This window comes from Brachionichthys hirsutus, chromosome 19 (genome assembly GCF_040956055.1).
Source record: "Brachionichthys hirsutus isolate HB-005 chromosome 19, CSIRO-AGI_Bhir_v1, whole genome shotgun sequence".
NCBI lineage: Eukaryota > Metazoa > Chordata > Actinopteri > Lophiiformes > Brachionichthyidae > Brachionichthys > Brachionichthys hirsutus.
The window spans coordinates 9,572,084-9,585,885 of NC_090915.1; the positions used below are offsets into that span (position 1 = coordinate 9,572,084).

Genomic DNA, 13,802 nt, shown 5'->3' on the forward strand with positions numbered 1-13,802 from the left:
GGTGGGTGGGGGGCGGGGGGGGGGGGGGGTCTATTTTAGTTTCGAAATTGTGTGCCAAATCAATTCTTTCCGATATGTCCTTCAGCTTTATACATTAAAATCAGCAGAATTCAAAGGAAAAGACAAGATGCATAAAAAGCAGCACAGGCTTCAGGTTGTGAGACATTGTTCGGCTCTGATGAGGCTGCCTCTGACAAAGGTTTTCACTTTCTCCCACTTACTGTTAACAAAAAACCTTGCTCTGACTGGCAGGTGATAATAAATGAGATATACTTTTGTAATGGTCAGATTGGCTCGGTTTGGACTTGCTGACAAATAATCCATTTTGTTATTTTGAATCTTTTTGGAACATTTATAAATCTTCATTGAAGAGAGCCGACAGGATTGTGAGTCATCTTTCACCGCTAAGCTACAGGGGCCCCCTCGGCTCGCCAATTACTCTCGGGTGGAGGAGGACATTTTCAAAATAAAGTTGTATTTCCACAACTTCTACTCAGCATCGTTTACGTTTCAGCACTGCCACTGGGTCAAAGTGATGCCATACGATACTGTGATGCGTGTGATCCGACACAGCCTCATCCACTTTCACGATTGTCTGTTGTGTAACTAGAAGAGCACTCGGAGAGCGCAGACCTCCGTCAAGCAGCTCATTCCCAAAAAGACAAATTAATTCCAGCCAAGATGAGAAACCGTGTAGCCGGGATGCGACAAAATGCCGAGCTGCCCTTTCAACAACAGTGAACAAGCGTCTTCTTGCAAACACACACACGGAGGTAAAGCCGCACACACAGCACAGCAACCTTCACAGCAGCATTTCTCATGGCTTGTGAAGTACTTTTGGTGAGCTGGAGCAACATCATGGCCACCAGATGCCAGGGACTGTTAATGCCGTGTGGTTGAGGAATGGGGAAAACTGCACAAACGCAAATACACAAAAGCACATAAAGACAGTAATATATTCCCAAAGTCAGACGGTGCTGTGTTTTTGGAAAATCCTTGATTGTACAGAAATCCCCAGATTCTGCAAGAGGGTTTAAGCGCCGTTTTTTTTCCATTACGGCCCAAAAATAAAATGGTTGTAGCGTGGCATAGCAAAACGTTGACACAACTTCACTCTCTCTGCAGTGCAAGACACCTTAAATCTCCTGCAGACCAGGTTAGCTCGGTCAGTTAAATGCTACCGCTGCAGCTAAAATAAATAAAGTAAAAAAAACAAACAAAAAAACACTGCTCGCTCCCCAAGTGCTGCTAAAAGTGTCATTACCCACCTGAAATGTTCAAAATCAGACGCAAGGGGGTCAGTTCAAAAACCGCAAACACCTTCCGATCACATGGAAGGGTCATCGACTTTAGAAATGTTACAGTCTGACAAAATCCCAGCATAGAAATAGTTATAAATGATGTCATGTTTGTAATAACAACACTTTGTGTTTATATGTAGAAACAAATCCTTTCCATCATGGACTGTGCAGGCGTATCGGTTACAGAGTTCACTTGGAGGAGTGCTGGATTCGTTAGGGTTCCACCGATCTCTTCAAAGTGAAGAACTCATTATCTGGCAGAATTTATAACTGAAACTGATAGTCAGTAAAAAGATTTATAAAAATAATCCCTCGCTGTGTGCAGGAGAAAGAACCCGAGCCTCAGAGAAGACGTCCCTCTTCTTCATCCAAATATGCTGACATTCTTGGTGGCAGAGTCACGACTTCCCACACGCTGACTCACCGTCTCTGAGTGTTGGGCTCGTCTTGGCTTTGCCCTCGACTTGATTACGATGCGCGTCACTTTTCCCGTTACCGTCAACACCAACCGAGATCTTGGACGCCCATTCAGAATCCTGCATTTTGGAAAAACTCCCTCATCCTAACTGGTTGAGAATGTTGATGTGAGCTCAGTGTATCAGATTACAACTCATTTAGGATTAAAGAGGCTAAACGTTAATGTGTCTGTTACACCTCCCTCCTCAGCGGTTGAAGTGTTTCCCTGAAGTCGATTTTTTTGGATCGTAACAAACTAAAAAAAAAAAAAAAAAGAAAATATTCCCAGTCCTATAATTTTTAAATAAATAAATAAAAAGAAACCAAGTTGCTGGTCCAAATCGGACAGTTTTTCATAAAAAATTAAAAAAAACTCCAAATATTTTAGTACAAAGACACACATCTATGAAGAGCACATACACTGAAGCTCACAAAGGGTCACGTCGGACACGATTGTCATGCAGCGCAGCAGCCGCTCCCTGATTCAAAGATCTGCTGCCACTTCAGATTGTGCCCCCCCCCCCCCCCCCCAGACGTGAGGCCACATTCTGCACATGCCAACACACCCAGTAGAGTCGTCTCCCAGTAAAGATCTTCTGCCCTTAAGTGGGAGGACACAAATGAATGCTTACAGAACAGAGGCTGAAATTAACCCGCACTTTAAATGTCATTTCCTGGTGTAAATTCACAGAAGCGTTGCTGAAATATTATGATTTTTTTTTTGTTGACATGTAAGTAAGCGTTAGGTGCATCTTACGCCTGAAGCACGCTGTTGGTCGTATAATATATGTGACTGATTTGAGGTGAGCTGATTTATTAAACCCACATAGCGAACACAGAATTTACCCGGTAACAGCTTAACCAATGAGAGCGTAGATGAATGCAAACTTAGTATATCGCTGAAATGTCTGGCACGCCGTTGTCATGTGACAGCAGCAGGTGGTGACTATATTCATCATGTCCATGCTGAGGAGCACGATTAGTGTATGTATACCAATGTACACACACACACACACACACACACACACACACACACACACATCAGTAAACCAGAGGGTCTGTCCAGGAATGTAAAGAGGCCGTTACTCTTTCGTATTTGTAGCTATGAATAGCTGTGTTGAAATGATCTTTGCTCTGGTTGCAAGCAAGTAAAGCTCAGATTTCATGAGAATAAATTCAAAAGGAGCAGTGCCCACGAGAGCCGCGTTCTCCTGTCTGGTGTTTCTGTGAACTCTGCCCCCCCCCCCCCCCTCCACACATACACACATGCATGTACACACACAAACACACCAGAATGTCCAGCTGCTGCTAATTTTAGACGCCATGTAAAGCCTGGCGAGCCCCAGACCCCCTACTACCTAACAAGCCCCCTCTTCCTCCTCAACATGACTTTGCCCCGAGCATCCTCCTCGCCACCATAAAGTGCTGAAGTCATTAACCAAACCTCCTCCTAACCTCCTCCTGTCACCACAGGGTCCTCTTTGTAAGAGATCTAAAAACCTGACACAGGAAATCAAGAAGGCCAGGGATGAATCACATGCAGGCAGTCAGACTGTCAAACACATTCAAACTGATGGAAAAAAAGAAGAAGAAGAAACTCGTCATTCTGTGTGCTGTCTCTATACTTCATCTACAACCCAATGGAACAGATGGTTTCATTTTATTTATTAATATATGTCAAAAAGGTTTGAATTTAAGACCTCAGACTGAGTATACGAATCTTTCACAACGTTTGGGTTTGACGGACACAATGACAAACCACATCTCACAAGGGTTATTTGTGCAGACTAAGCTTTCTGCCCTGCAGCACAAAGTTTCTCTCAGCTTTGAACAGTTAAATATAATTATGTTACCAACTTTAGGGCAAGATCACTGCAAATACAAGTGAGAGTACCTCCAAAGAAATGAAGATGCAAGCTTGACTTGCAGTGCCTGAGCCCCGTTTCAGACGCAACACCTAAATAAAGAGAAACACAACTTGATGTACCAGGGGTGGGCTTGTTTAAAATGTGATCACAGCCTAAAATTGTTGGCCTGTTGGCCTTTCAGGATTGTTGCTTCCCACCGTCCACAGCTGTCATATCCTCATTCTCTCTCTCTCTCTCTCTCTCTCACACACACACACACACATCACCCCTCTCCTCACATACCACTTCCTAATTCCCCTTGACTTGGCCCCAAATGATGACGATGACACACACAAGGCCGCAAATGATTTGTGTGTGTGTGTGTGTGTGTGTGTGTGTATATATGGACTGCTGGAGGTGCTGGCAGCAGTGTGGGGGTGGGGGGAGCACAGAGTCCAAAAGGCTGAGGTCATCTCTATGAACACATCGTCATCGCAGACATTACAGGGAAGCTACAGGTCGACTGCCTGTAAATAAGTAAATAAACATACTATATTTCACCATACAATCTGGACCCGGCAGGTCACATGACCAACAGAACATTTAAACAGACGAAGCATTCATCATCATCATCAAGAACAGAAGGATGCATCAAACAAAAAAACGCACAGACATGTGTGTGTACATGTGAACACACATGATCAGTTCAGAGGGAACCCTGACCAAACTGTGCTGTAATTATATGTTAATAAAATAACAAATTTGAAAAAAAAAGGGATATAAAATATATTTTTCAAAATATGTGTATGAGTATTTGTACATGCTGTACTTCAATGTTTTATGTGTTCATAAGAAGAGGATAAAAATATTTGAATAAAAAAATAATAATAATAATTTCTGGTACATGACATCACAAATTTGAGCTGATCTGACCAATTTGTATCCATGAAAATATGAATCTCTGGCAGCCGACTTATCATGATCACTATTTTTAAACAACTGTACAGAAGACTTAAATGTCCTGATGAAACGCTTCACCTGCCAGACGGTCCTTTCTGCTGTAATAGCAATAAGATCCATTAGTGCTGCAGTTATTCATGGTGCATTATTTATGTAATTTATTGTCATTCATTGTCATTTTGCATCGGTGGTGTAATTTATTTTAAATTTATTGTTAGTTTGCATCGGTGGTGTAAAATCATTTTATTTTTCTAATGTTACTTTGCATCAATTGAGTAACTGAATATTGGTTTTATTTTTATTTGTATTGTTAAATTTGTATTGTTAAATGTCGATGATTTATGTACTAAGGACTTTCAACGGAAAGAAGACCGCAAGGGCTTTTTTGAAATGCTCCTCTTAGACAGGATGTTTGACTTTATTTGTACTGTAATACATGCTACTGTTTGACTGTACTTGTACTCAACATTCTATCTAATAAATATATTCATCATCATCATCAGACACACACAGCTAATGACAGGTTAAAAATGGCAGCTGATTTATTTATTTATTTAAAAAGAATCCCCATTAGTTGATACCGTGGCATCAGCTAGTCTTCCTGGGGTCCGGGTAAGACTACCTTAAACTGATTATCTTTTGGTCCAGTTCAAAAGAGGAAACTAGGCAAGGAGCTGAAACATTAATAAAACTAGACAAGCGCTCAGAGAGCGCAGACCTCCGCCAAGCAGCTCACCGTCCACATGGTGATCTGGATCCAGATTCTCTGGAAGTGGGTCTAGCTACTGTTTACACTGGACCTGCGTCTGGTGGCCGACTCCTTAGGCTTAGAGGGTGTTTAGTGGAATAGTAGCCCTTCTCTTCTTAAGTGCCTGTTAGGGCTTGAAAGCTGTTGCTGCTGTTATTGTCTTGGATATAGTTCACACACACACACACACACACACACACACTCACAAATAGTAGTAATCCATTGTTACTGAATTACAGTTTTATTCTGGTCTTTGATGACTAATGGAAACGGACACAGTCCGTCCCTCCACTAATGACTACAAACGTGTGACCCCGCCTCCTGCTGGGGTTCAAGGTAGCCTTACTGGTTACTAATTAATATGTCTGGACATTTTTGATCACGTATGACATCATTACTGCCGTCATCATCAGTGTGTGTGTATCATGTCTGGGATTACATGTTTTAAAATATGAAAAAGAGTATAAACGATATATGTCTAATAGGCTTCTGAAGAAGATACCCCGCGCCAAGCAACATGTGCTTGGCGCCGTTGCATACGCATGCGGATAGAGATAGGCTGACGTCTACTTTTTTTAACGCCATCCTCCCTTTGCGATCTACCAGTCCGATCTACCAGGCGGATGGCAAAGGGAGGATGGCGTTATAAAAAAGTAGACGTTCCAAGTGCTGCAGGAATCTACCGAGCTAGCAATTTTCTTATTTGGAAAAGTTGCTTTAATTATGCAGTATCTGTCTTTCAAAATGATTTTGATGATGATGATGAATATATTTACCCTCGCCGAAGAGGAGGCGAGGGTATTGCAATTGCGTCCGTTTGTTTGTTTGTCTCTGTCTCTTTGTTTGTTTGTTGTTTGTATGTTTGTCTGTCCGAGCGCATAACTCAAAAACTAGTAACCCAATCGACTTGATATTTTTACACAAGCAAGGTTCTGTCCGTGGCTCGGTCCTCCCTGAGAATGGCGTCGATCCGGATTTGGATCCAGATTCTAGAAATTTTTAAAGGATTCTTTAACATTGCGAGATAGGGCACTTTTTGACATTTTTCTTAATTTCTTCAAAACGCATGGCGGTATGAATCTTAAAAAAATCACACATAAGTACTCCTCTTAAAGGTCATGACTAATTTCGGCTGGATCCGGATCACAATCCAGATCTGAGAGCTAATTTTCGTTCTAAAATCGGTATTTTTCAGGAGGCCACCCTGACCTCAATTTTGGAGCTAGAGACTTCAAATTTGGTGTGCACACTCATAGTTCATTCTAGTTTCATGTATGTTACAGTTGTAGTTGTATCTTTCCCCGTTCCGGAGCAGCAAGCTAGTGCAGGTTTGGCCCCTCTGATCCGGAAGCCGTGTTTACTGTCTCACAAGATCGAATAGTCTATTGGAGGCGAGGGTCTGCAATCTCTGATTGTCTTTTTCTAGTTATTGTTTCCGTTGAAAGTCCTTGGCACAAAAATCATCAACATTTAACAATACTAATTAAAAAAAGACAATCAGAGATTGCAGACCCTCGCCTCCAATAGACTATTCGATCTTGTGAGACAATAAACAGGGCTTCCGGATCAGAGGGGCCAAACCTGCGCAAACTTGCTGCTCCGGAACGGGGAAAGATACAACTACAACTGTAACATATATGAAATAACATATATGAAACTAGAATGAACTATGAGTGTGCATACCAAATTTGAAGTCTCTAGCTCCAAAATTGAGGTCAGGATGGCCTCCTGAAAAATACTGATTTTAGAATGAAAATTAGCTCTCATATCCGGATTGTGATCCTGATCCGGCCGAAATTAGTCAAGGTCATAGACCTTTAAGCAGTACTTATGTGTGATTTTTTTCAGATCCATACCGCCATGCGTTTTGAAGAAATTAAGAAAAATGTCAAAAATCCTTAAAAAAATTCTAGAATCTGGATCCAGATCTGGATCAACGCCATTCTAGTTTTTGAGTTATGCACGCGGACAGACAAACAAACAAACAAACAAACAAAAAACAAACAAACAAACGCACCCAATTGCAATACCCTCGCCTCCCCTTCGGTGTGAGGGTAATGAATAAACACCTCCAAAGATTTAGTGACACCCACAGCCACAACACTAGAGGGAGCTCAAACAACAACCTGATTACAGGTTACATGATTTGCCCATGTTTGTCTTATAGGAGGGATAAGACAAACATGGGCAAACATGGGCAAAGTTGCTTTAATTATGCAGTATCTGTCTTTCAAAATGATTTTGATGATGATGATGAATATATTTACCCTCGCCGAAGAGGAGGCGAGGGTATTGCAATTGCGTCCGTTTGTTTGTTTGTCTCTCTGTCTCTTTGTTTGTTTGTTGTTTGTATGTTTGTCTGTCCGAGCGCATAACTCAAAAACTAGTAACCCAATCGACTTGATATTTTTACACAAGCAAGGTTCTGTCCGTGGCTCGGTCCTCCCTGAGAATGGCGTCGATCCGGATTTGGATCCAGATTCTAGAAATTTTTAAAGGATTCTTTAACATTGCGAGATAGGGCACTTTTTGACATTTTTCTTAATTTCTTCAAAACGCATGGCGGCATGAATCTTAAAAAAATCACACATAAGTACTCCTCTTAAAGGTCATGACTAATTTCGGCTGGATCCGGATCACAATCCAGATCTGAGAGCTAATTTTCGTTCTAAAATCGGTATTTTTCAGGAGGCCACCCTGACCTCAATTTTGGAGCTAGAGACTTCAAATTTGGTGTGCACACTCATAGTTCATTCTAGTTTCATGTATGTTACAGTTGTAGTTGTATCTTTCCCCGTTCCGGAGCAGCAAGCTAGTGCAGGTTTGGCCCCTCTGATCCGGAAGCCGTGTTTACTGTCTCACAAGATCGAATAGTCTATTGGAGGCGAGGGTCTGCAATCTCTGATTGTCTTTTTCTAGTTATTGTTTCCGTTGAAAGTCCTTGGCACAAAAATCATCAACATTTAACAATACTAATTAAAAAAAGACAATCAGAGATTGCAGACCCTCGCCTCCAATAGACTATTCGATCTTGTGAGACAATAAACAGGGCTTCCGGATCAGAGGGGCCAAACCTGCGCAAACTTGCTGCTCCGGAACGGGGAAAGATACAACTACAACTGTAACATATATGAAATAACATATATGAAACTAGAATGAACTATGAGTGTGCATACCAAATTTGAAGTCTCTAGCTCCAAAATTGAGGTCAGGATGGCCTCCTGAAAAATACTGATTTTAGAATGAAAATTAGCTCTCATATCCGGATTGTGATCCTGATCCGGCCGAAATTAGTCAAGGTCATAGACCTTTAAGCAGTACTTATGTGTGATTTTTTTCAGATCCATACCGCCATGCGTTTTGAAGAAATTAAGAAAAATGTCAAAAATCCTTAAAAAAATTCTAGAATCTGGATCCAGATCTGGATCAACGCCATTCTAGTTTTTGAGTTATGCGCGCGGACAGACAAACAAACAAACAAACAAAAAACAAACAAACAAACGCACCCAATTGCAATACCCTCGCCTCCCCTTCGGTGTGAGGGTAATGAATAAACACCTCCAAAGATTTAGTGACACCCACAGCCACAACACTAGAGGGAGCTCAAACAACAACCTGATTACAGGTTACATGATTTGCCCATGTTTGTCTTATAGGAGGGATAAGACAAACATGGGCAAATCATCTTTTTACAATACTGCCACCCAAGGGTGGAACTGTTTGACTCCTGCCCTCAAAAAATGCACCTCTTTGGCCTCCGGAGAGAGTCGTGATGACTTCTTTGACTGAAGGCCTCTATTCTAGTCCGGAATAGATATGGTTGGAGTGTGGATCCTTGGATCTTGGGAGAATTCGACCCCACCAGTGCTTTTGTTTCTTTTTCTTCGGCTTCAGTTGTTCCTCCTCTCTCCTTTGAATGAGTGCCTCGTCCAAATACCCATTTTCCTTATCGATCGCGCTACTGGTGATGATCATTCTGACCCGCTTTGCCGCATTTTGGCACTCTGAGTCCAGGGTCATTTTGATCTTATTGACAGTAATCTTTAAATGGCTGGACTGACAACGGGCTTTCTCCTTTTTGCCCTTGGTCGGCTCAATGTCTTCCAGATGGGGGTTTGACTTAGCTTCCTTCAGGTCAACCAGCTTAAGCTTTAGACCATGCTTTGGACCACTATGTTGGTCCTCAACCAACCTCGCCAGAACAGAGATCTCTCTGTTCTTTTCCTCTGCTTGCAGTCTAAGTTCATATTGGCACTTATTAAGGCTTTCCCTAAGGTCGCCATTGATTTTTAATTGGGCCTCTAGCTGTGTGTTAGTAGTCTTAAGAACTCTATCTAAGTTCCCTACTCTTGCTTCGAGCCGTTCGATTTCATCCAAGAGACTATCTCTGCTTCTGAAGTCACTTCCTGTGTTAGGCGATTCGTCATGGCTATCCCTGAGCCTATTCATTTCAAATTTCCAGTAGTGTCTACTCGCATTGTTTGGAGCAAACAGCACTTGTGCAAAGCGCGCACTGATCGTTGAGCTGACACTATCTTTGCAGTTGTCGTTATTCATATTGTCCATTGACATTTCTTCCAGATGGTAGAACTAAGGATATTGTTGGGAGGTCATTTGATTTATACCTTTCCGGCATTAGTCCTCCTTTGATGTTTTTGAAACATCAAAGTCCTTTGTTTTAAACATCAAAGGAGTGAGTGAGTCTCTTTAACTAAAGGGATGGATAGTTAAAGATCAAAGCTCCTTTAAAGTCTCCATGAGAGCACAGACCTCCTCCAAGCAGCTCATTCCCCTCATAATTGGATTTTCACCAAAGTTTAATCATCTGTTCTTGGTAATATTCCCAACATTTCGTGAAACGTAATCAAGATCAAAGGATCTCTTTAGGATTAAATTAAATTAAATTTTAATTATATAGCGTCAGATCACAACAGAAAGTTATCTCAAGGCACTTTACAGGATTAGCAGGGGAAGACAGAACCCATTGAGAGGGAGCTCGTTCAGACTCGAATGCAGTGACCTTATTAATGACTTTGCAGTCAAAGCAAGGCGCACGGCTTTCACACATTGGCTTTAATGAATAGAGAAGGCTGAAATATGTACTGCTAAACTAATGTGAGAATTAGAACCAGAGGACATTATATTATTATTATTGTTGCAGTCTTTATGAATAGTCAACTGATTGTATCAGTAAAATTTTGTGTTCAATTTATTGAAATTGGTTGTGAAGTTCTTGTAATGTTCTTATATACATCAGTTTTTGTCATTAAGAGTAATTTTCACATTTCTGTTGCGTGGCTGCTTGATTTAAACGAATGGCTAGATGTCATGGAGGATTATTTGGTTGGGGGTTGGGGGTCATATGGTTCCTGCTTGTCCCGGGCCCCAGCAAGTCTGTTGACGGCCCTGCGTACACACAACACAGCTGAGGCGAGACATACATTCTCATTTAGAGGATACAAATCGCCTGAAATGATTTACATCTTCAGCAAATGCCTGTTATAACTACTGGAATTTATAGTAGGACTGTGATGTAGACTGTGGAGATTTCTTTGCAACATTAACCTCAGTTGGAAAATTGCAAAAATAAACCAAACCAAATAAACATCTTTTTTTCTTCTCCCAATCAGGGATTTTGGACGACTTTCCAAACACACACGTGCAGGAATGATGCAAGAACCAGAAATGTTCGCCCCCCCCCAAACCAACCTTGTGGGAACTTTCCACTCTCCTCCTTTGCTTTAAGTGCCCGACTGGTTAGAGTACATGCAGACTGGTACGGGTGCCATGATCAACGTGGCCAAAATAGTTCCTCCATCTGCTGCTGTTCCCCCTCTTGTGCGTATGAGTGTGTGTGTGTGTGTGTGTGGTATGCTGTGGTTCCTCACTGGCGCCAAATTTAGTCTCCGGTCTAAAGGTTGCTCTGAAGTCCTACCAGCGCCGAAACAGATGCCTGTATGAGCATGAAACATGAAGGAGCGTATGGACGCCTCCACCTTGGACAGGATGCACCTTGAAACCTCAGACATCTGGCCAAACTGAAAGGATTTCATTTGCACCAACTTTCCTCTTAGCTGCTTTAGACCGTCTTTAAGAGCTGACAGTAACAGAAAGACAGAACGCTGGCGAAAGCGTGAAGCTCGTCAGGACGGGTGCAGCAACAATAACGGTTTTATGAGATGAAAATGCGTGTAGGAGGAGATGATGTCATCGTGTGGAGCTCCCCACGCATCAAGCTGATTCACTTTTAATTTAGCGTTTGAAAATCATTATGGCTACTCCATGGCAAAAAAAAAAAAAAAATTATGACAGTTCTTGTTGTCTTGCACAAACCACTGGAGAAGCTAAACCACAAGCGAGTGTAAACTGGGTAAACTGGGCGGCAGATGTGCTGTTAATGGAGCAAGAAGCTCATATGCTAAAAGTAACTGGCAAATCGGCAGGTCATTACTGAATGTTTAGCTTCAGCGACGAGGTCACCGGGATGTTACCGTGGTTACGTCATGTCGTTCTTACTTGTCCAGAGTTCAGTGAACTTGAACTTTGGTGTGGAGCAAGAGAAACAAAGAAACAGAACCGGGCACTTATTTTCCGCCTCCTTCTGTCTGTTTGGATTGAGGTGAACATGGATAAAGTGATAAAACAGAGAGCGTGACAGACCGACAGACAGACAGACAGACGGGATGAAAACAGTTCAAACATGCTCTGACTTACCGCCAAGGCCTGCAGCCTCTCTTTGTGGAGCTGAGCCTCCTCACACGACATCCTGAGGGGAGGGAAAGCAGGGGGAGAGGGGGCGGGGGGGGGGGGGGTGAAAGGAGAACGAGAGACGTGAGATCTGGGAAGACACGAGAGCCGGTGTCCCTCAGGGTGAGGTATGGAGATGAAGAGGGGAGAGAGGGATGAGAAAGAGAAGAGCAGGAGTATCCAGATGAGGTCCTTCCTCTGCAGTAATCCAAGGAGCTCATTCACTGGCCATGCGCCTCGCACTCCGCCGACTGCTCACGTTCTCTCCCTCGCTCCGTCTATCATCCAATCTTTCTTTTGGGCTTCCTCTCCCCCCTCCCATTTGTCCACTCCTGCCCTCCCTCATTTGGTTTTTTAGGCATGAGCATGTGTGATTAAACAGCTGGGAGGAGCAGCTGAGAGAGAGAGAGAGAGAGAGAGAGAGAGAGAGAAAGAGAGAGAGAGAAGTGCTGGCGTGAAGGTAGGGCAGTGTGAGAGGAGAAAGAGAGAACGTAGAGCGGAGCAAAAGTGCCGAAGTAGGGAAAAGAGAAGCCGAGGAGTAATTTGTCTTTTTTTTTGAAGGCAGTGGGGAAAAACAACATTAACAGTTTAAAGTCTGAATCAGGCCATTTTATTTTATTATTTAAAGCTTAGCTTCTTAGATTAAAGATTCATCTTATATTTTATATTATGAGATTATAATTTTTAACGGATTCGTGTTTACTTGTTATTTGTACACAAAAGCATTCCTGAAACAGTAAAACTCGTGTAAATGACATATTTATACCTTTACAGGCCATTTAACGCCTCGCCGTTATGACAACATCCTCGGGCGTCACAGCGCTCACGCGTGTGTGTTACGTAATCTAAAGAATTGCCGTCGGGCACACACACATTTAATCATTTTAGCGATCCGTGTAATGCATTTATCTCACTTTCATGAGAGTGAAGAAGCAGCACAGCAAATTCCTGTCATTTAAAAAATATTCTGAGACGGCAAATGTCATCGATCCGACGGCTGATTCTTCCTCTATTTCTGGACATCAAAAGTCAACTTTAGGAAAGCAGTTCAGGCAAAAAGAAAAAGAAGAGACAAAAGGTAATTTTGGCAGCAGGTGAGCGTCGCTTCTTCAAAGGCATCACTCACAGGCGCACAAATGTGTCCCACATTTCTTTGATCCCTCTTCTTTTTTTTTTACTTCAATCAGGTTTCATTTACTCTCCTTCTCTCCCTCACCTCCTTTCGCTCTGTTTCTCCCTCGAGACCCATCTCTTCCTATTCTTCACCTCCCTGCTCCCTCGCCCCTTCGTCCCTACCTGTCCTTTTGCCTTACGTATTTCTTCCTGTGTCCCTCCTTATTTCCCAGCACGACCACCCTCCTCTTTGTCCACTTTCTCCATCCCTCCTTCCACGAGGAGACATCCTTATAAGGAGAAACAGCAGCAGCAGAACCTTGCTGCCTCTTCAGGGAATACAGAAGCATGTAACACACACACACACACACGCAAACCGCAACATTACGAAGAAACGTGTGTATGATAAATAACTGCAGCTAGAGAGAAGCCCTCCTGTAAAGATGCTGCAGCAGCTACAAGACGACAAGAACAATCCTCGTCGACTGTGACCTTTCACCCCGACTGCTTAAACCAGGGGTGGGCAAACTTTTTGACGAAAGAAATGTAAAATGTTCTTTCATTCATCCTGATAAGACAAAAAAACCCACTAGAAGTGATTAATTTGAGGTTGATGGTGACCACAATGGA

The 13,802-nt window shown here is 42.5% G+C and overlaps 1 protein-coding gene across 1 annotated transcript in view; it reads right to left on the bottom strand.

Annotated features, from left to right (window-relative positions):
* The window catches only part of palm2akap2 (PALM2 and AKAP2 fusion), a 55,230-nt gene extending 43,103 nt beyond the window's left edge, over positions 1-12,127 (bottom strand). Inside the window, exon 1 of the mRNA XM_068752578.1 lies at positions 12,027-12,127. Coding sequence (XP_068608679.1) covers positions 12,027-12,077 — 51 coding nt within the window. The 5' untranslated portion in view covers positions 12,078-12,127. The remainder of the gene's footprint in view (positions 1-12,026) is intronic.
* Positions 12,128-13,802: the final 1,675 nt, after the last annotated feature.